This window comes from Haliotis rubra, unplaced genomic scaffold (genome assembly GCF_003918875.1).
Source record: "Haliotis rubra isolate DU_JTF1 unplaced genomic scaffold, ASM391887v1 Scf155, whole genome shotgun sequence".
Lineage (NCBI taxonomy): Eukaryota > Metazoa > Mollusca > Gastropoda > Lepetellida > Haliotidae > Haliotis > Haliotis rubra.
In genome coordinates this window covers 1-24078 of record NW_025765503.1, presented here as the reverse complement: position 1 = coordinate 24078, position 24078 = coordinate 1, and the positions used below count along the sequence as shown (strand labels likewise).

General features: G+C 44.2%; 2 protein-coding genes and 1 long non-coding RNA gene across 3 annotated transcripts; 2 read left to right on the top strand and 1 right to left on the bottom strand.

Moving 5' to 3' along the window:
* Positions 1-2282: 2282 nt before the first annotated feature.
* Positions 2283-7502, top strand: LOC124270786. The gene is made up of 3 exons (XR_006896874.1): positions 2283-2463; positions 2708-2825; positions 7380-7502. It is a non-coding gene; the product is annotated as an uncharacterized LOC124270786 (long non-coding RNA).
* A 9238-nt stretch (positions 7503-16740) lies between these two features.
* On the top strand, positions 16741-17697 carry LOC124270789 (probable serine/threonine-protein kinase clkA). The gene has a single exon (XM_046705829.1). The coding sequence runs from the start codon at positions 16741-16743 to the stop codon at positions 17695-17697; it is 957 nt and encodes a 318-aa protein (XP_046561785.1).
* Positions 17698-22490: 4793 nt separating this feature from the next.
* LOC124270785 (fibroin heavy chain-like) lies at positions 22491-23938 on the bottom strand. Its single transcript, XM_046705827.1, has 3 exons — positions 23600-23938; positions 23145-23426; positions 22491-23057 (listed from the first exon to the last, which is right to left on the bottom strand). The coding sequence occupies exons 1-3, from the start codon at positions 23936-23938 to the stop codon at positions 22491-22493; spliced, it is 1188 nt and encodes a 395-aa protein (XP_046561783.1).
* Between the last annotated feature and the right edge of the window lie 140 nt (positions 23939-24078).

The window sequence follows — 24078 nt, the reverse complement described above, 5'->3', positions numbered from 1 at the left end:
AGTTAGCTATACACCGGTATATTCTTTCAGAAGACTGATATTGACTGATAGCTTGCAAAGCAGGTTTTTTATTCAAAAAAATCACGCGACACAGGATTTCCTGGAACTGCTATTCACCCTGACATTGAAGACACTTGTTGGTACCGTAAATAACATAATATGATTTGTAAATAGCTCTCCGATATGTGACCTGAAATAGTACAATCGTACAGTGAGCGCGAGAGTACATGTTGGTCAACACTGCAGAAATATGACAGTGATATCAGTGAAGTCCTGACCACGCAATGACCGCCTCCTTGGTGTAGTGGTTAGAGCGTCCGCCCGGAGATCGGAAGGTCGCGGGTTCGATCCCCGACCGCGTCATACCAAAAGACGTTAAAATATGGTACTTGTTGGTCCCCTGGCGCTCGGCATAAATGGGTACATCAAGGACTGGTCGGCTCGGAGTCAGTTTAATGTGTCTGAGTGGGGTATTCATGCTTCACTGCGGCATGGTATCTCAGTGAGCACTATAAAACCAGCTTCAGTCTACTGCAGAGAAAGGGACAGCCAGGTGGTAGAGAAGCACGGTCACAGACAACGTTATTCATTCATTAACCTGTGCTGTGCCGTCTCCATCCGTTCTCGAACACCTGGCTGTCCGTTTCTCTGCACTCCTCCCTCGTAACAAATAGTGAACTGTGTCAATATTTTAATGATAGATTGTTAAACAACTTTTTTATTTTTAGGACAAAAATTCTGCAAAACACTCATAGAGTTGGTATGATGTTTTGATTATGATCAGCGTTTCATTGAGTATTTTATGTTTATTAGTTTTCGAGTTAGATTGCAATTCATCGGTCCGCTTTTGAGCCAAACGGACTATAAGAGCGGCGTACACCTATAATGTGTATTAACCCAAAATATAATAATAATAATAATAATAATAATAATAATAATAATAGTGGGTATTTGTAACCGCGCCTATATCCGTGCATTCAATGCTCGCTCAAGGCGCTACAAAAGGAGTAAGTGTATGTACGATGTTGATACGAGACTACAAATAGTTGTAGTTAAAAGGGAAGAAAAGATCTAAAAGAAGGCTCTTGAGAAGTAATAGGTTTTTAGAAGGGACTTGAAAGAATTGAAATATGCATATACAGAGCAAAGCTATTTCTGAATTTTTGAGTGAGCAAATGCGGTTTGACGCCGTCGTCAGCAATAATACAATTACATGTATACCATAAAAGCTGAAGCCTGTGTTTGTCGTTTTTTTGAAAATAGATAAGTGACGAGTGTCAACCTAAAGCAAAGGTGACTGAGCAATCCAGCTTTCAGCCACACGAACCAACCTAACTCACTGATCTTCTCATGTTACAGGGGCGGTGGGGTAGACCAGCGGTTAAAGCGTTCGATCGTCACGCCGAAGGTCCGGCTCGATTCCCCACATGGGTACAATGTGTGAAGCTCATTTCTGGTGTCCCCGATGTGATATTGCTGGAATATTGCTATACGCGGCGTTTAATCACACTCACTTACTCACTCTTTTGTTAGTTCTTAATCCAAACTCGGAACGCTGGGGACTTAAAACGTGTTACGCCGATCAACCGGAATTTCTTTCCTCCCCAACGGTGATATTGTTTCGGTGATATTCTTTCTTTAAAGCGGCGAGAAATCATACTCACCAGTCTTCGAAATCCACCAGACCGCCTCCGTGGTGTAGTGGGAAGTTAGAGCGTCCGCCTGGAGAGCGGAAGGTCGCGGGTCTGATCCCCGACCGCGTCATACCAAAAGACGTTAAAATATGGTACTTTGTTGGTCCCTGCCTGGCGCTCGGCATTAATGGGTACAACAAGGACTGGTCGGCTCGGAGTCAGTATAATGTTGTCTGGAGTGGGGTATTCATGCTTCACCGCGCCATGGTATCTCAGTGGGCTAGCACTATAAAACCAGCTTAAGTCTGGGCTAGTACAAGCAGCCGCACATACACATACACACGCATACACGCCGTCATATGAGCGAAATATTCTCAAGCACGACGTAAAACCCAATTTCACCTCACCTCACCTCGAAATCCACCAGGGTTGTGAAAATGACAGTATTGGAGACACCTCACTATTAGAGGTAAGACGGTAGTGTAACACACCGCGTAGCATTGCTTGTCACAATGGTTCGTTTATATAAAACCGGGTCTTTTGTTTGCATTGTTGTTTATTCAATCGCAGCGATTATATAAGCGATTACAAGACACGCCACTGAAGTGGGACTACCCCTCCTCGAAGGTCTGTATGTTCAAGCTGGTAATGGGTAGTTAGGATCTACCTGTTCACAACTCCCTTGTATTGTGCGGACGTATGTTTGCGTGATCGATCTACCGCCACAGAGACAAAGACGTAATCAATACACAAGCAGAGAAGCAACCGACCATGTCGTCCAGAAAACCGCCACCCAGCACCCAAAACCGTGCCGTTTACATCACCACGGGTAAATTCTTCACATATATTTCTCTTGACAAAATAGAATCTGTAGAAACATTACATTATGATCTAATCTGCTTTTCTGATTTCTTAAATGTTGAAAGGGTTTTGTCGATTCTGTTTGCCTTAAACATTCTCTGTCCAGTTTTGTAACTGTTCAGGTTTTGTAAGTTGCAGACTAATAGAAGACATTATAGTCATTAATTGCTGTATCACTGCTTGTATACTGTATCTATATACTGCATGTGTAGAGACATGGTCTACATGTTGGGCAACCAGAGAAATGTGAACCTGAGGATACCTTCCTACAGTCCTCGAGAGGTCAGCAGGTCCTTTTGCACGACAAGGATGAGGGTATATATATGAGAGGTAAGCAGATGGAAATGGTGACCGTATAAGTGGAGGAGTGAATGTGGACACTGAGAAGGTAGACGGATAGGTCTCAAGCAGACAGACTTGTAGACTGAGGTGTAGTGACGTCTGAACAGTCAGACGTGCACAAAGAAAAAGACGTGTAGACATATAGACAGACGTGTAGGCAGATATACAGACGTGTAAACAGACGTGCAGACGATCAGATAGACGTGTATACAGATAGACATACGAGCAGACAGACGTGTAGACAGACGTGCAGACATACGTGCAGACAGATAGACAGACGTGCACACATACATGGAGACAGACATACGTGCAGACAGATAGACATACGCGCAGACAGACGTGCAGACAGATAGACATACGTGCAGACAGATAGACAGAGGTGCAGACAGATAGACACACGTGCACACAAACGTGCAGACAGATATGCATACGTACAGACAGATAGACGTACGAGCAGACAAACGTGTACATGGATAGACGTACATGCAGACATATACATATACGTGCATACAGATAGACAGACAGATAAACATACGTGCAAACAGACGTATACACGGATAGACAGACGTGCACACAGACGTGCAAACAGATAGACATACGTGCAGACAGACATACGTGCAGACAGACAGACATACGTGTACACAGACAGATAGACATGCGTGTAAACAGATAGACATACATGCAGACAGATAGACAGACGTGCAGACAGATAGACATACGTGTAGACAGATACGTGTAGACAGATAGACAGACTTGCAGACAGACGTGTAGACAGATAGACATGCGTGCAGACAGATAGACAGACGTGTAAACAGACAGACAAATGTGCAGACATATAGGCAGACTTGTAGACAGATCGACATACGTTTAGACAGATAGACAGACGTATTGACAGATAGACGTGTACACAGATAGACGTACATGCAGACAGATAGACAGGCGTGCAGACAGATAGGCAGGCTTGTAGACAGATAAACAGACGTGCAGGCAGATAGACAGACGTGCAGACAGATAGACAGATGCAGACAGATAGGCAGACTTGTAGACACATACGTGCAGACAGACAGACATACGTGTACACACACAGATAGACATGCGTGTAAACAGATAGACATACATGCAGACAGATAGACAGACGTGCAGACAGATAGACATACGTGTAGACAGATACGTGTAGACAGATAGACAGACTTGCAGACAGACGTGTAGACAGATAGACATGCGTGCAGACAGATAGACAGACGTGTAAACAGACAGACAAATGTGCAGACATATAGGCAGACTTGTAGACAGATCGACATACGTTTAGACAGATAGACAGACGTGTAGGCAGACAGACATACGTGCAAACAGATAGACTGACTTGCAGACAGATATACAGACAGACGTGTAGACAGATAGACATACGTGCAAACAGATAGACAGACGTGCAGACAGATAGACATACGTGTAGACAGATACGTGTAGACAGATACACAGACGTGTAGACAGATAGGCAGACGTATTGACAGATAGACGTGTACACAGATAGACGTACATGCAGACAGATAGACAGGCGTGCAGACAGATAGGCAGGCTTGTAGACAGATAAACAGACGTGCAGGCAGATAGACAAACGTGCAGATTACCAGATGAACAGACGTGCAGACAGATAGGGCAGACTTGTAGACAGACGTGCAGACAGATAGACAGACGTACAGACAGATGTGTAGACAGATGTGATGATGCAGACAGTAGGCAGACGTGTGCACAGAGAAAGACTCGTTGCAGACAGATAGACAGACGTGTAGACAGACATACATGTAGACAGATAGACAGACGTGCAGACATGACCTTTAGATGCGACAGACCGACAGGAATCCTAGAAACAATGATGCACCTCCTTCGATGCACGTATTTTCTACATTTCATGCATTTACTTTGTTTCCTTTCTCTCTGTCCTTTTCCTCTATTTGTATTTACCACCCCTCTCCTGTCATTTTCCATCCTCTGTCCATCCACCTTCCTAAATCTTCCTTCTCTTTCTCTCCCTCTCTCCCATCCCTCTCTTCCTCCCTCTCTATCCATCATCCTTCCTCTCTTCCTCTCTCCTCTCCGTCCTCTCTCTCCCCATCCAACCCCTTCCTCTCTCTTCCTCTCCACATCTTAACACTCTCTCTTCCTCTCTCTCCCCATGCCTCTTCCTCCACCTCTCTTCTTCCTCCTCCCTCTCTCCTCTCCTGTCTCCTCCCCATCCCTCTTCTCTCCTGCCTCCCTCTCTCCCATCCAACTCCTCCTCTTCTCTCCTTCCTCTCCGTCCCATCTCTCTCTCTCTCCTCCATCCATTCCTCCTTCTCTCTCTCTTCCTTCTCGTCCTCCTCTCTCCTCCATCCTTCCTCTCTCTCCCCTCCATCATCCTTCACTGTCTCTCTCCATCCTCTCTCCCATCCAACCCCTCCCTCTCTTCCTCTCTCCTCCATCCTTCCTCTCTCTCCCTCTCTCTCTCTCTGCCTCTCCCTCTCCTCCATCCCTCATCCAACCCTTCCCATCCATCTCTCCTTCCTCCCTCTCTGTCTCTCCTCTCTCTTCCTCACCTTCCTTCCATCTCTCTCTCTCTTCCATTCCCTCTCCATCCATCCTCTCCTCTCTCCCTCTCTCCTCTCTCCCCATCCAACCTCTCTCCCTCCTTCCTCTTTCCTCTCCATCCAGTCACCTCTCTCTCTCCTCCTCTCCCCATCCAGCCCCTTTCCTCTCTCTTCCTCTCCCTCCCTCTCTCCCATCTCATCCTCTTCTCTCCATCTCTCTCCCTCCACCCCTCTTTCTTCTCTCTTTTCCTCTCTCTCTCTCCTCTATCCATCCATCCTTCCTCTCTCTCTCCTCCCATCTCCTCCATTCCTCCTTCCTCTTCTCTCTTCCTCTCCTCTCCATCCCCTTCTTCTCTTTCTTCTCTCCTCTCTCTCATTATTCCCTCTCTCCTCCATCCTCCATTCCTCTCTCATCTCCTCCCCTTCCCATTCCCTTCCTCTCTCCTCCTCTCCTCCAGCCTCCTCTCTTTTCCTCTCCCTCTCCCATCCAGCCTCTCTCTCTTCTCTCCCTCTCTCTCCCCATCCAGCCATGTCTCTCTCTTCTCTCCCTCTCCCTTTCTCTCATTTCTCCCTTCCATCTTCCTCTCTCTCTTTCCTCTCCCTCTCCATTATTCATCCTCTTCCTCTCTCTCATCCTTTTCCTCTCTCTTCCTCTCCATCCCTTCCTCTCTCTCCTCTCTCCTCTCTTCCATCCATCCATCCTTCTCTCTTCCTCTCCATGCTCTCTCCATCCTTCCCTTTCCTCTCTCTCTCTTCCTCTCCCCTCTCCTCGTCCGTCTCTCTTTTCCTCTCCCCTCTCTCTCTCCCCAATCCAGCCTTCCTCTCTCTTTTTCCTCTCCCTCTCTCTCTCCCCATCTCCCTTCCCTCTCTCTCTTCCTCTCCTCTCTCTGCCTCCAGCCTTCCTCTCTCCTATTCCTCTCCCTCTCTCTCATCCAGCCTGCTTCCTCTCTCTCTCTTCCTCTCCCCTCTCTCTCTCCAGCCCCTGCCTCTATCTCTCCTCTATCTCCTCTCTCTCTCTCTTTCTCCCCATCCAGCCTGTGCTCTCTTTTCTCTCCTCTCCATCTCTCTCCATCAGCCCCTTCCTCTCTCTTCCTCTCCCCTCTCTCTCCCCATCCAGCCCCATCCTCTCTCTCTTCCTCTCCATCCAGCCCTTCTCTCTCCCCATCCAGCTATCCTCTCTCTTCCTCCATCTCTCTCTCCCTCTCTCTCTTCCTCATCCAACCCTGCCTCTCTATCTTCCTCCTCTCTTCCGTCAACCTCTTCTCTCTCTCCTCCTCATCCAACCCCATCCTCTCTCTCTCCCTCTTCCTCTCTCTCTCCCCCATCCAGCCTTCCTCTCTCTCTCACCCCCCCTCACTCCCATCCAACCTCTTCATCTCTGTCACTCCTCTCTCTCTCCCCATCCAGCCCCTTCCTCTCTCCTCTTCCCTCTCCCTCTCTCCCCATCCAGCCCCTTCCTCTCTCTCTTCCTCTCCTCTCCCATCCAACCCCTCCCCTCTCTCTTCTTCCTCTCTCTTCCTCTCTCCTCCTCTCTCACTCCCATCCAACCTCTTCATCTCTCCTCTCTCTCTTTCCCCCATCCAACCCCACCTTCTCTCCTCTCTATCCTCTCTCTTCCCTTCCAAGCCCTTCCTCCCTCACTACCTTCCCTCTCGTCCTCCCTCTCTCTATCGCCCTCCCTCTTTCCCTTCCTCTCTCTCTCTCCTCTCTCTCATCGCTCGCCCTCCCTCTCCCACACTCTTTATCTTCCCTCATATTCTCCTTCTCCCTTCCCCTCTCTAACCCCTCTCCCTCCACACTCAATTCCTCTCTATCCCCATGCCTCTCCCACTTTCTCCAAACTTTCTCTCCCTTTTCCTCTCTCTCTGCTCCCCATCCCTCTCTCCCACTCTATCTAGATCTCTTGAATGGTTGTGTATTCATATATTATCTCTCTCCCCTCTCTCCTGACTGCTCAAGTGTTCATGTGTTATTTCAGGATCTGTCCAGGGCTACAGAATGTCTCCTGTTGAAACAGTCGAGGGCCAATTGTCGGCTGGCCGTCTTCTAGAAGTTGCGGAGCAAGACCACTTGCCAGTAAATGGGGCTATTCCGTACCCACCACTCCATGTATGTACCCCAGTCTGCGCTCTCGTCAGTTATGCCACAAACTCTTATTCTAACATGTGTCTTCTTAAAACATCAAACACCCCCTCTCCACAGAAAACACCACATACACCATGAATAAAATGCGATCCTGAAACCTAGCTACCCGATGCCGATTCAGATCGAGAACCAAAACAGATAGTGACTTTTTGGGCCTGCCATATTATTACCAAAACGCACAACTCTTGCTTATTGCTGGAAACAAATTGTAAGGACAGAAATAATAATAGCTAACATCCTTTCTTTGATTAAAGTGAGTGAGTGAGATTAGTTTTACGCCGCTTTTAGCAATATTCCAGCAATATCACGGCGGGGTACACCAGAAATGGGCTTCACTCATTGCACCCATGTGGGGATTCGAACCCGGGTCTTCAGCTCTTTGATTAAAACGTCATTTGTATGTACCCAACTGTTTTTTCTATGAAATAGTGAAGTTGTTATTGTGTAGTAGCCTTTCATGGGGATGGGTTGCTATAACACCAGTACACTAACGCTTAGCCTCTGAATATATATAATTTTGATTGTAACATATAAACCCATTTAAATTGAAATGGAGCCCTGGGGAGACCAGAGATTCAGAACCTGAGGAAATCTAGGAGTTGCTTCATTTAGGGATTTAGCATTGCAGGGAGGTTTAGGCTGAAGGGGAAATGATATGGTTCAGGGAGTGTGAGGCAGACTATAACACCCGTTTTTTTCAAGTTTTAAAACGTAACGAAACTTTGGGATGAACAAAATATGGAAAACACGAAAACAAAATACAAATGATCTAATAACTTTTGGTTTGGTTTACTTTGTTTGTTGTTTAACGCCGCAATCAGCAATATTCCAGCCATGTGGCGGTGGTCTGTAAATAATGGAGCCCGGACCAGACAATGCAGTGGTAAACAGCATGAGCATCGAGGTACGATGACATGTGTCAACCAAGTCCACGGGCCTGACCAACTGATCCCGTTAGTCGCCTCTCACAGCAAGCGTCTTCAAGAATCTGGCTGTAAAGACATCCGATCTACGCAATTGGGAACCGATGACTTGCGTTAACCCAGTCAGCGAGCCTGACCACCCGATCCCGTTAGTCGCCTCTTACGACAAGCATGGGTTGCTGGAGACCAATTCTACCCGGATCTTCACGGGTCTAATATACGGAAAACACTACATAGCGCTGACGCTGATCTTGGTGTGTTCGTTTCAGGTTGTGCGGTGGGGTAACGTAGTGGTTAAAGCGTTTGCTCGTCATTCCGAAGACTTGGGATCGATTACTACATGGGTACAATGAGTGAAGCACTTTTCTGGCCTCCCCCGTGGAAGTATTGCTGGAATATTGTTTAAAGCGCTGTTAAACTAAACTCACTCGATTCAGGTTGGCGACAAGGTTACAGTGCGCCAGTTTCGAGCTGACCGTCAAGAGGTTGGCGACAAGGATACCAGTGCGCCAGTCTCGACCTGACCGTCAAGAGGTATTTCTGCCAGCGACAGTGAAGGCTCTTCCGGAACGTCCAATGTCTCGACATGGGTTTTATACCGTCAGTCTCGACTTAACTGCAGTTGTTGTAGAGGTAAGGAAATCTACGTTTAATTATGAACTGTCTACCTTCGTTCAGTCACAGCACCGTTGTTAATTATTTGTAATTTTGGCAAGTTGTAGTTAGTGAATGATATTTAATGTCACAACATTATTTGTTCATATCATGTCAGCTTACTTCAGAAAGAGAGGCGGTGCGGTAGCCTAGTGGTTTAAGCGTCCGCTCGTCACGCCAAAAACCCGGGTTCGATTCCCCACATGGGTACAATGTGCGAAGCCCATTTCTTGTGTACCCCGCCGTGATATTGCTGGAATATTGCTAAAAGATGCGTAAAACCCAACTCACTCACTCAGTAGACTGTTTCCTATTTCAATACAATGGAATAGCCCAAACACAGAGACAATTGAGAGATTGAGAGAAAGATTTGATTAGCATAACAATCTTTCTAGCGTAACAATATCTAAATATTCACTCACTTACTCACTACTTCAGAAAGAATGCACAGGTCTAGGATCTTTGGTGAAACCCACAGCTGACAGAAAACCTAGGAATACTATCAGCACGAATGTGGCCATTGAATCAACAACCATAAGCTCCAGCCACACCCAAGGGGCTTAACTCTGCACAGCGAATTGCAGAGAGTTGTTATGTTAAACCTTTTTTAGTTTCAAACTTAACGCTCAAAATTAAAACTTCGTTTGAACACATTATAGATGGTAAATAAGCAAGCCGTATTCGGGGGAACCCAGGTTCTCCCGGGGGAACAATCAGCGGACTGAAAAGACCAACTTTAACCCGGATTCCTTGTGGACATTATTCTGTCCAAGTACATGTACAGAGACCCGTGAAGATTCGGGTTAGAACTGATCTTCAGCAACCCATGCTTGTCGTATGAGGCGACTAACGGGATCGGGTCGTCAAGCTCGCTGACTCCTGTCATCCCAATTGTGTAGATCGATGCTCATAATGTTGTTCACTGGATTGTCTGGTCTAGACTCGAAAATTTACAGACCGCCGACGTATAGCTGGAATATTGCTGAGTGCAGCGTAAAACAACAACCAAACCGAACCCAACATGGTTCAGGACCTATGTTCGTTTACTGTTAGGGATGGTGCGTTAGCCCCGATATTCAAACTTTGGCTCGTAACGCCGAAATCCCGGGATTGATTCCGTACATGGAATAATGCATGAGGTGCATTTATCGTGTTCCTGATATTGCTGGGATATGGTTAAAGTATCGACAATACTATCTAATTTGTATTTGTGTTAGGTTGTTTCAACAGAAGTCATGTTGAATAACACCTCCCTCGTTCTGGTGCAGTTCGGAGTTTGATAACTAAAACCCTACTTTCCATTTACTCCCGCTGTATACCTTCAGCTCAATGAAGGTAAAAATGCTGATTTTTCATAATCCTAAATTATCCAAGGGCACCAGCAAGTTTCGATATGAAATACACAACATGTCAGGTAAACTATGGTGATATTAAACAATTGGGCGTTATTTAACTTCTCCAGGGGCGGTGGGGTAGCCTAATGGTTAAAGGAGCGCTCACCACGCTAAATACCAGGTTCTATTCCCCACATGAGTACAATGTGTGATATTGCTAAAAGCGGCACAAAACCATACTCACTCACTCTTCTGAGTAGTATAATGTTAAACATGGGGAAACTCCATCACGCACTCGCGATGTTGGAAATTTAGCTAGCGTCGCTGTAAGGAGTAAAGCACGTCACATTATGGATATTCCGAGATATACGTAGAGAAAAAAATAAGGGATCAATGGGCAAGTGTTCTCTTTATTTGCGCTTCCACGTTTCTTCAAAAGCGTTGTATCGCATAGCTTGTGAAGAAACCTGAAGCAAGTAGCGAAACACTTGTGCTTTCATGTGATCCCTTATTTTTTTCCCTCTGCATATAAGAAGGGATTTATACTGGACACATTGTATCTACATCAAATTCTTTTGAGGTTTAAAGATGATCTTCCCATATTGTCCGGAGATTGGTCTTATGCACCAAATCATAGATAACATAGAGGTAATTATCAACATCCGGGACTCTGCTCTTGGTTGGGTCGCATTACATCATCACGACCCGTCGCGCTGTTAGCGACCAATAGTAGGACGTGTGATATCGACAATAATTCGAGATATAGTGAAATACCGGTTACCAGGCAACGTGTGGTATGCCTTATTGTCCTGAGCGATGTTCCACGGAGCGACCGTAGCAAAAGCTTATGTTAAAGCGCTATGATCACCTTGCGCCTACGACAGCCATGCAGCAATGGGACCCAACGTTAAAAGGAACATTTCTAAGTCAGCTTAGTTTACGCCGCTTTTAGCAATATTTCAGCAATTACACATTGGGGACACCAGAAATGGGCTTCACATGTTGTACACATGTGGTTAATCGAACCCGGGTCTTCGGTGGTAGCAAGCTAACGCTTTAACCACGAGGCTACCCCATTGTTCGAAGTTTAACGTGGGTATCATACCAACGTTTGTAATGTAGGTTTGTTGTGTTTAAGTTACTGGTTTCTCTGACAAGTAGCTTTTATCATAAAATTTGTAATTGTTTGGTCAAATCCATGTTACGATAATCATTGACTGGTATATTGAATTTCCTCATAGAATTGTAACCTGTTAACATTTTTAAATGTTCTTTTAAGGGTGTTGAATAAGATTTTATGAACTGCCAAACAGACTTGAACAAGCTATAGTCCGTTTTGGCTCAAAAAGGGACTGATGAATTGCAATCTAACTCCCCTGAAAACTAATTAAACATATAATACTCAATGAAACACTGATCATAATCAAAAACATCAGACCAACTCTGTGATTTTTACAGACTTCATGTCCTTAAAATAAAAAAGGTTTTGTTGTGTGTGTGGTTCAGGGGTGTTAACCTACATCAAAAACATTGCCATGCCATGGTATTGCTGGAATATTGCTGCTAGCGGCTATGTAAACCAACTCACTCACTCACTCACTCACTCCAAACCAACATTCAATCGACAACGTTATGTCTGTAAATGTCTAGTATTATTAGTAGATGGTCGGCACACTGGTATGTTGGAGGTAATATATTATTAGTTAAGTTTTCATTTACCTATAACTGAAGTATTTAGGTACATATTGAGTTTGTTGTTGCTAAGGAACATCTTATGGCGTCAGCTGGTTTTGATTGGTTTGGGCTTTGGCATGAAAAAGGGACATATACTATTTACATATCGTCTTTTTAAAGATTTTTTACTGGTTGAACATTGTGTTGAAATAATTCTACCTAGATCACAACGTAGTGTCTTGAGTAGATTCCGTTGTAGTACTGTGACGGATATGTCAACCCGTCATGTGTATTTCTTACTAGAATACACGGGTTTTGCTCGGTTAAGTATGTTACTTGTCCGTTTTTTATGATGAAAAGGGAGAAAACTCCAGTTTTGTTGTGATTTTGTGAGTTTGGCGCCATGTAACACTCACTGCGAATAAAGAAGAATGTTTAACTTCCCAAAACGGGTTGAGGTTTATGTGTTCACAAGTAATACAGCAACACGGCTGTCACAGTACGTGGTAGTAGCTATTAGAGGAAGACAACAACATATATAGGAAGGTGGGGAAATACCGGCCAGATATATGTGGGTGGGGTATTGTCCGGGTGGGGTATTGTCCGGGTGGGGTATTGTCCGGGTGGGGAAATAGTAGGTGGGAAATTGACCTGGTGGGGAAATTACCGGATGGGAAAATGACTGGATCCCAGTGGAAGAATTGCGTAGATATTCTCGTCCGAAGTCTCCTCTTCATTAAAGAGATTGTACTCGCTATAGTAGAAATGCTGTTGAGGACGAATTACATTTTCTGGTAACTGTAATCTCATATATAATCTTTGGAAAGAAATAACCAGTGTCCGTCCTTTATTCCCATCTATGTCAGCAGTAGACACAATGGTATTACTTACTACTAATCAGTTTATAAACCCCTTTGCTGCACTCCTCCATACTAGGTTTAGGCGCCGAAATATCTCGGTAGGATACTATTTATTATGTCAGCATTCATTTAGCACCACGTTTGCTATTTTTATATTTTATGCTTTTGAGTTTAAGAACAGGAATGTGTGTGTGTGTGTGCGTGCGTGCGTGCGTGCGTGCGTATGCGTTCATTTGTGTGTATGTTTGGGCTTGCCTGTGTGTATGTGTTGGTGTGTCTTTATTACCAATGTTTTTATTTAAGTGTGATATTTGTGTCTCATGGGCCATATGGCCGGATGCTGTTTTTAAGACCCTAATTCCACTAAATGTCTTTTATTGTAATTCAGCATGTGACACAACAATAAACTATATTTCTTCTCTTCTTCTTCTTCTTCTTCTGTAAACCAACATTCACATTCGGTACTATACATGTATGTCAAATTAAAAACGGAGTGAAGGAATATTTTAAAACAAAGAAAATACAACAAGCTAAACAGTGTTGGGGAATAAAATAAACTGACGAGTAAGATGCATTTTACTTCATCGTTTTGCTGTTTGTTTGTACTTTGTCAAGTTTTAATAATTATGTCCAATTTATGCTTTAATACAATTTACCTCGATCTACATGGGCGAGACTCCCCGTGGAAATGCTGTTGAGGACGAATTACATTTTCTGGTAACTGTAATATCAGATACAGTCTTTGGAAAGAAATAACCAGTGTCCGTCCTTTATTCCCATCTACGTCAGCAGTAGACAAAATGGTATAACTTACTAATAATCAGTTTATAAAGCCCCTCGCTGCACTCCTCCATACTAGGTTTAGGCGCCAAAATACCTCGGTAGAATAGTTTACTCTATTATTATCAGTTATGTCAGCATTCCTTTTCCACCATGTTTGATATTTATATATTTTATGAACGGGAATGTGTGTATGTTAGGGCTTGAGTGTGTGTATGTGTTGGTGTGACTTTATTATCAATGATTTTATTTAAGTGTGATATTTGTGTCTTGTAGGCCATATGGCCGGATGCTGTTTTTAAAACCCTAATTCCACTAAATGTCTTTTATTGTAATTCAGCATGTGACACAACAATAAACTATATTTCTTCTCTTCTTCTTCTGTAAACCAACATTCACATTCGATACTATACATGTATGTCAAATTAAAAAAGGAGTGAAGAAATATTTTAAAACAAAGAAAATAAAACAAGCTAAACAGTGTTGGGGAATAAAATAAACTGACGAGTAAGATGCATTTTACTTCATCGTTTTGGTGTTTGTTTGTACTTTGTCAAGTTTTAATAATTATCTCCAATTTATGCTTTAATACAATTTACCTCGATCTACATGGGCGAGACTTCCCGTGCCCAGAGATTTAAACAGTCCAGGTTTATTTCAGTCTCATTTCTCGATTCTAAAGGGCGCGGATTACTTGTGGGTTTATGGTTGCATTAAATCAAATAATTGAATACAATTTACGCACATTTCGTATCGGATTCATCTTGGAGCTCCAGGTAATCGATAGAGACCATCTCTCATAAATAGTGAAATGACCTCATGGGCTGGGCCTATTGACCCTCCTTATTTTGACCAACCTATGATTTCTTTTGTTGCTGTTGAATAATTATATATTTAAAGAGAATATTCTCGAATGTCCAGTACAGCGTATCGCTCGGTAACCGTAAGTTAGTAGCTCGTAAAAAAATTATACGAGATAACGGTATTTGGTTTGTGCTTTAAAAGACGGACACTGCCGGTGAGTCTCCACACTCGGATCTCATCTCCAGACAGAAACACCTGTGGGAGCCAAGATGAAGGTGAGTTGCAGTTGCTTCCTATTTCAATAGTATGCCGCTCAGTATGCCGGCTTCTAGGGTGTTAGGACTCAGTTGTAACCGTTTTCAGATACACACGGAACTGCTGTGATATCGCTTGCTTCAGGAAATGCGTTGCCAGAGAAGTTGTGTCAAGTTTCTGCGTTTCGTTGCAAACCTTTAAAGGAAACCTTATACGTTTGTGTGTGACAGAAAGTGTGTGTGTGTGTAAGGCTTAACAACATTCGTATTTTTCATGTAAACTTAACTATAAAACATTAAACTCCCTTTTGAATAGTAGCCATCCCAAACTTGGTGCTGTGGTGGGGTGGTGGGGTAGCCAAGTGGTTAAAGCGTTCGCTCGTCACGCCGAAGACCCGGGTTCGATACCCCACTTGGGTACAATATGTAAAGCCCATTTCTGGTGTCCCCCGACGTAATTTTGCTGGAATGTTGCTAAATAGCGGCGTAAACTAAACTCACTCACTCACTTTAAATATAACAGAAGTAACTTTTTAAAGGATTGTTTTAATATCTGATTGTTTTATATGCGCTAGTTATGTCGAAACTGATGACATAATACCTGAATATCAAAAACGTAGTTATATACTTTCAGCTGTTAAGACGCCACTCAAACAGATATTCAAAGTTAAAACAAGAGCGTATATTCTGATGCTTTACTGTTTTCAGTGTTTCTCCATTGCCGTCATCGCCATCTGTGTGGTTGCTGCCACGCGACTACCTCGACAACTATGGCGCCGCTTCGCCAACAACGGCCACCCTGTCAGCCGGTGTCAACAACTACGGAAAGGACAATACGCTAACCACAAAACTGGCCAGAAATACAACACTTACGACAACGCCGCCAACAACTACAACAAAGCCGCCAACAACTACGCCAGCCACGGCAACAACTACTACAAAGCAGCTGATCAAGCCGGCGCCAAGGGAGACGCTGCCTCCAACTACTACGGAAACAAGGCCGCCGCACACGCCAATAACGCTTACGGTGACGCCGGACACGCCAACAAAGCCGGCTACCACGCCGCCGCCGCCAACCACTACGACAGGAAAGACAACGCCGCAAGAGCTGCTGCTTACAACAACCACGCCAACAACAAATATTACAACAAGGGGACGTTTTCAACACCGACGTCAAGTAATGGCTTCGACAAGAAATACAACAACAAGAACTCAAACGAGGGTGGCGACTATGAAATCCTTGATACAAGCAGTGCTCACAACCTCGCCGACTACCGTGATCACAGTGGAGCCGCCAACTACGCCAGCCGCGACCACGCGAACAAGAAATACGCCGCCGATGCCGCACACGCTCAGAAGGGCAATGGGTACGGACGTGTCGCTGCAGCAAAGCAATACGGAAACGGTAAATACGGTGCCGCAACCAGCCACGCTGCCAACAACGGTGCTGCAAACCACGCCGCTGCTGCCAAGTTGAGCGAAGCTGCTGAAGCAACAAATACTACGACAACGCTCACGACGCTTCCAAAGACCAGTACGACAACTTCTGCAAAAGAACGCCGTCTACGACAGAAACAGCGTCGCTAACGCCGCTGCACAAGCTGCACACAACCTCGCTGGCCACGGCAACCACGGCGCCTATGGAACACGCGGATTCTCAGGTGTCGTAGGCATTGGAGGTGTCGGAAAAGGAAACGGTTACGGGAACAACTACGGCAACGGTTACGGCAAAGGTCAACAATATGGTCAACAATACGGTCAGCATGGTCAACAATACGGACAGAACGGACATGGTCTGTAATGACAACGCCGCCCATGGTCAACACGCCAACCATTATGATTCCGCTGCCAATGCTGCCAATGTCAGGAATGGTAAATATGGATCTCACCTGAATGACTACCAGAAAAATAATGCCGGCGCTGCCTACCACAGGAACGGCTACAACAACGCTCAAGGCAACGACTACTACAAATCCGGTGCTGCTGCTGACAAGAACAACGCCTACAGATCCAACACCGATGCTGCTGCATCCGACAGACACGGATACGACCACGCCGGTGCTGATGCTGCCAACCTTTACAATACTCGAAGCTGCTGCCGCCGACAGTGCCAACTCTGCCTACGCCAAGGACAACTACAGACGCAATTACAACGACGCTGCCAAGAAACATCATCTGGTCAAGAAGTTCCACCACCGGAACAACGCCGGCGGTAACAACTACGAACGCCTCAACTACAACAGGAAGGACTACAAGGATAACTTTGCCCAGAACGCTAACGCTGCCAACTCTAATGCCAACAACTACGCTCAGAGGTATTACAACGATGCCGCCAACGCAGCAGCCCACAACAACGACAAATACGCCGCCAACAACGCTGATAACGCCTACAAATACAATGACGTCGCTCAGGCCGCCAACGGCAACGCTGCTAAGAAATTGAACTACTACAGCCAGGACGCTGCTAAAGCTGCCGGAGACAGCAACAATGCCGCTGCTTCTAAATACAACGACTACAACAAAGCTGCTGGTGCCCGTGCCAACGTCCTCAACAACTACGCCCACGACAACTATGGCTCCAATGCCCGTGCCCATTCTAACGGTCATGGCGCTGCTACCAACCACGCCGCCACCACTCAACACGGAACCCCTACAACAACGGCTTTCGTGTTGGTCAAGGAGTTGGTATCGGTAATGGAGTTGGTGTCGGACAAGGAGTTGGTATCGGTCATGGAGTTGGTGTTGGACATGGCGTTGGTATCGGTCATGGAGTTGGTGTCGGAAGGGAGTCGGAGGGTTCGGAGTAGGAAATGGCGTCGCCGGCGTTGGATTCGGCCGTGGCCTTGCTGGAGGTTTCGGAGGCGCTAAGAGCGGCTACCAGTATTACTAGACACAGACATAAGCCATAGGTTTATTGGGATCACGGGGTTTAATGATGTTTTTGTCTACAATTTTATACTGTTTGATACCTTTACGTACTTCTTCAGAAAAAATTGTGGTGTCCATCTTTCCTTTTGTAAATATATTTTCCATGAACTTACAGACATAATTTTGTTCTTAGAATTACTATCTCGAGGTGACTAAATCTAACACCGTTTCTCCAGCAGTTTGCCAATTAGATTTTTCGAACCTTTATACTGCGATATCACATCTTTCGTCTATGTTGAGATACATCTCTCATTGAGAGTGATGCAGATCTCTCAGTCATGTGTTGTCCTGCTTGTCTGAATAAATAATTCTTGAACATGATCTAATTTTCTGTTTTATGTCAGGTCACTAAGTCTTATAAAGCGGCTTATGTAGAAATACATAACTGGACAATAATTCCGTGAGATTTCACGGGGGTTATATTCTATCATTTACCTACACGCCAATTGAGCTTTGTTGGTTACACTTGGAACATACATAATTTATTAATCCTAAATAATGAGAGACATTGTTCATTTACTGTACAGTCAGAGAGATTACAAAGGTTGATTATTCCACCATCATTCCACTGACTAAGTTTAATGTACAGGACTATTTGCGAGATCATGTACTCAAAGGCGAAAGTAACTCTCATTATAAGAATAAACTAATAATAATTGACAATAATAATATTTTGAGGATAGGATTCTCGGCAGGATTAGAGCCAGCCAATAATAGTGTATCTATCGGGGACATTTACGTACCGATCTGTAAATGAGAAAGATCAGACGGGTGCATTGTTTATAAACAAATGTGACATCGCCCTTGTCAACCTGTGGTTGAGTTAGAATTAACCATAGGACTCGGAATCACTCATTTTAGTGATCTGTTCGCATAATTTTCTTCGTTGTTTTGCCTTTTACGTGGAATGCAATGTGTTTTGTCAGACTGTTTTAACACAATATGGGAATGAGTGAAGCTTTATGTTCTCATGCTCGATAATCTGGTAGTAGGAAATACAGTCAACAGACTGATGAGGAAAAGAAAGAGGCGTATCCTGTTGTTTATTGACAATGCTCCGTCCCACCCTCAAGACATAGTGCTCAGCAATGTTACAGTGAAATAGATAACTTCATTAAAATCTGTACAAAAATAAAAAATTCGACTTTTTAGTCGGTCCCAAGCTGGTCCGAATTAGACAGAGTGCACTGTATACCAAACAGATTTCCATTTTGAAAATTCATTACCAATATTGCATATCTAACGTGTTTGAATTTTCGATATCGTTGAACCTTATAAAGGACTCAGCATTCAGCGACAAAAAATCATATTCCTAATCACACGAAACCCTCACTCTGGCAAGCATGCAGAATCTCCTTTGTAAGATTCTGTACTACTTCTATGTTAAATGTGATTTTATCTTTTTTCACAATTGCATACTGAAAAAAGAAGGACATTACCGAACACTTTTATATATTTTTTCTACCAAAAGTCCGTTTTAGTTATTTTTCAGCATTCAATGCACTCTTTCGATTCACATACTTCCCTAATTGTAAGTTTTATCGTCATCATTATTCATAGTTATTTAAGAGATTTTAAATGACATACTCTAAACTAAACCGGTAACAGAGACCTCTAGCTAGAACCTAAAGTATGTAGATTTCATTGACATTCGTCAGGGTTCGATGGTGTATTTCCCATAAAAATGACAACGGCCAAGCGTTACTAAGTGCACGTGAACTTCAAGGGTGACTTGTCATCTTTCGCTTGAGTGGTTTCTGGAGAGAGACATACAGCACCAGCACATGGATGTCTGTAGTGTGTCTTCGCACACGATACATGTAGGTATGGTGGAACGTGTCAGTCGACAAATCCATCAAGTACCCTGACTGACTGACTGACTGACTGAGTTTTGGTTTTACGCCGCTTTTTGCAATATTCCAGCAACATCACGGCTGGGGACACAAGAAAAATAGGAATCGACGATCCTGACGAACGAACGATTGTCGACTTCGACCCAGAACCTGATCCTTGATCTGGAACGGATCCTGAAGTTCGATCATCCTCATTATCCGAGTATTCTTAAAGTGTATTTTGATCTGTATTCTTAAAGTGTATTTTGTGTTGTGTTGTGTGATAAGTCCTTCATTTCTTCTTACGAGGAGATCCTCAATAGTACATGCTTGTACACCTTCACTGACACATACACCCTTGAAGCTCCAAGCAGTAACGAAATACATTTTACGATGTAATAAATAGGCCAGATGAATACAAAGCTATAATTACTTAAAGGGATTTTTCGGTTATGAACTTAAAATAATTAAAGTAAAAAAATAATAAAACATCGATCAAACGTTGCTGCTTTCTATTATATTGTCGATAGGGTCCTACCAGTAATACGCAAAGGGGAGGAACTAGTTATTGAAAATCACTCGACCAGAATTACGTTGGAACCTAACGGTTAGGCAATGGACCTTTGAGATCCCGTGAGGTATTAAATGCTGACTTTACAGTGTTGCATGATATAGAAACATTTAAACATGAATTGGTCATAAAACGCTTAGTTTGTGAGTTAATCCAGTGGGAGCTTGGTGACCTGCTGAGTCCACGTACCGAGTTGATTATTGTGTGCTGATGTTGGTACTTTAGTGGGGCAGGGTGGCTTTCCATTCCTTTATATCATTTTGTGTGTTGGTGGTGCACCTCCTGAAGAAACGTTAGGACCCTTCGCTGATTTTGACCCCCTTTGACACTTCAGTGAAGCGGAAGACTTTTGGATTGGTGTGTTTCCAAGAACTGTTCCAATCTTCTTTCAAATCCATTATCCAAACTGTGATGTTACCTTTTTGTAAAGTTAAAGTTGAACATGCAAATCGATACAAATACTGCACTAGACGTACATACCGATTAGTCCTTATCACCTACGTCATCACTGTCATGTAACGTCTTGTACAGTTTGAACATGCACAAAAATGTGCTAAACGTATAACCCCATTTGTCCAAATAATTAAAACTGATTATATTTTGTAATCTTTAGTGGTGTTTTTCTTAACATGATGAGGGTACAATGTATTGCTGGAATATTGTAAAACGATACTCATTCACTCACTCACTCAAACCTAACAAGACGACTTGTACTGAATGTAACCACAGATATTTTCTAGCGGTTGACATTTTGTTCGGAACTGTTTAAATTCCTGTACTCGGCAGAAAGTCGTTTCCATTTTTTATTGATACTTTAAGGCCAGACTATGCACACATGAACATGTAATAGCTATGGAATACTGTAAGGGACATTCTCGCGATCTCGCATTCTCGCGATCTCGTCCTTTGGAAACAAGCTAAAAATGCCAAAAGTGCGAGAATGCGAGATCGCGAGAACGCGAGATTTGGCCAAAATCTCGCGTTCGCGAGAATGCGAGATCGCGAGAATGTCCCTTACAGTATTCCATAAATAGCTCTTAGTGGCATAATTAATTTTCTAAAAAATATAATGCTGGTATAGATGTCAATGGGAAAATTTCTGGTTTTGTGAAACCTGTACTATGATCACAGTACAACTCTTTCATTAGAACTATACAGCCGTGAGCATAAATCTGAGAACTGTCTGAGAACTGACTGTGGAACTACTGTCTTTCCAACTCATGGGTTATTACCTGTGCGGATTAGGGTACTTATTGCCCAGTTATGTATTTATAGATAAGCCGTTTAATAAGGCTCAGTAACCTGGCATAAAACAGAAAACATGATCATATTCAAGAATTCTTTATTCCGACAAGTAAGACAACGCATGAGGGAGAGATTTACATCAGTCCTTGAAATTAGTCAATCTCAACATAGACGAAAAAATGTAACACCATGGTCTACAGGGGCGAAACATCTTGATTGGTAAACTGCAGGAGAAATGGTGTTGGATTTGATTACTTCGGTCTTATAATTCGCATTAGAAAAACAAATTCTGTAAGGTTTCATGGAATCTATGTTCACAAATGGAAAGATCGACAACACATAAAAGTACGGTCATAAGCGTATCAAATTAAATTGTGAAAAACATATGGTTGAGAGATCTGCATTACTCTTTGAAAGTAGCCACTATACACGAAAGATGGAAGTAACACCACAGTCTAAAGGGTCGAAAACTCTAATTCTACCATGATTTCAGTAAATACTGGATTGTGATTGGTTAATCAAAGTCAGTCAGAGGTATATAATCACGTTATATACCAGCGCTTTGAGCATGCACTAGTTGCCTGGATATGTGCGCCATATAAATATCCTATAATTAGGAGATAAACATACTGTGTTGGAAAATCAGAGGTATATAACGAAATTATAATAGCTCTAAATTTGATTTAAAACCGAACGCGTAGCATTATATACCTCTGATTTTTCAACACAGTACGTTTATCTCCATTCTGCCATAACCGCGTTATTAATATTTAAAATAAATGCATACCGTGTTGGAAAATCAGAGCTATATAATAATATAATATACCTCTGATTTTCCAACACAGTATGTTTATCTCCTAATTGGCAAACTGTTGGAGAAACGGTGTTGGATTTGGTCATTTCGAGATAGTAATTCTTAGAATAAAATTATGTCTGTAAGTTCATGGAAAATATATTTACAAAAGGAAAGATAGACAACACACATGTTTGTGGAGAAGTAAGTAAAGGTATCAAACAGTATAAAATGGTGAAAAAAGCATCAATAACCCCAGTGATCCCAAAAAACCTATGGCTTATGTCTGTGTCTAGTAATACTGGTAGCCGCTCTTAGCGCTTCCGAAACCACCAGCAAGGCCACGGCCGAATCCAACGCCGACGACGCCATTTCCGACTCCGAACCCTCCGACTCCCTTTCCGACACCAACTCCATGACCGACACCAACGCCATGGCCGACACCAACGCCATGTCCAACTCCAAAGCCGTTGTTGTAGGGGGTTCCGTGTTGAGTGGCGGCGGCGTGGTTGGTAGCAACGCCGTGTGCGTTAGCATGGGCACGGGCGTTTGAGCCATAGTTGTCGTGGGCGTAGTTGTTGAGGACGTTTGCGCGGGCAGCAGCAGCGTTGTTGTAGTCGTTGTATTTAGAAGCAGCGGCATTGTTGCTGTCGCCGGCAGCTTTAGCAGCGTCCTGGCTGTAGTAGTTCAATTTCTTAGCAGCGTTGCCGTTGGCGGCCTGAGCGACGTCATTGTATTTGTAGGCGTTATCAGCGTTGTTGGCGGCGTATTTGTCGTTGTTGTGGGCTGCTGCGTTGGCGGCGTCGTTGTAATACCTCTGAGCGTAGTTATTGGCATTAGAGTGGGCAGCGTTAGCGTTCTGGGCAAAGTTATCCTTGTAGTCCTTCTTGTTGTGAAGTTGAGGCGTTCGTAGTTGTTACCGCCGGCGTTGTTGTGGTGGTGGAACTTCTGACCAGATGATGTTTCTTGGCAGCGTCGTTGTAATTGCGTCTGTAGTTATCCTGGCGTAGGCAGAGTTGGCACTGTCGGCGGCAGCAGCAGCTTGAGCATTGTAAAGGTTGGCAGCATCAGCACCGGCGTGGTCGTATCCGTGTCTGTCGGATGCAGCAGCATCGGTGTTGATCTGTAGGCGTTGTTCTTTGTCAGCAGCAGCACCGGATTTGTAGTAGTCGTTGCCTTTAGCGTTGTTGTAGCCGTTCCTGTGGTAGGCAGCGCCGGCATTGTTTCTCTGGTAATCATTCAGGTGAGATCCATATTTACCATTCCTGACATTGGCAGCATTTCGGCAGCGGAATATATAATGGTTGGCGTGTTGACCCTGGGCGGCGTTATCGTACAGACCATGTCCGTTCTGTCCATATTGCTGACCAAGCTGACCGTATTGTTGACCATATTGCTGACCTTGTCGTAACCGTTGCCGTGAAGTTGTTCCTGTAACCGTTTCCTTTTACCGACACCACCAATGCCTACGACGCCAGAGAATCCGCGTGTTCCGTAGACGCCGTGGTTGCCGTGTCCAGCGAGGTTGTGTGCAGCTTCTGATGCAGCGGCGTTAGCGACGCTGTTTCTGTCGTAGACGGCGTTCTTTTTGGCGAAGTTGTCGTACTGATCTTTGGAAGCGTCGTGAGCGTTGTCGTAGTATTTGTTGCTTCCAGCGGCTTCGCTCAACTTGGCAGCAGCGGCGTGGTTTGCAGCGCCGTTCGCTGGCAACGTGGCTGGTTGCGGCACTGCATTTACCATTACCGTATTGTTTGTTGCAGCGCCACGTCCGTACCCATTGCCCTTCTGAGCGTGTGCGGCATCGGCGGCGTATTTCTTTGTTGGCGTGGTCGCGGCTGGCGTAGTTGGCGGCTCCTGTGATCACGGTAGTCGGCGAGGTT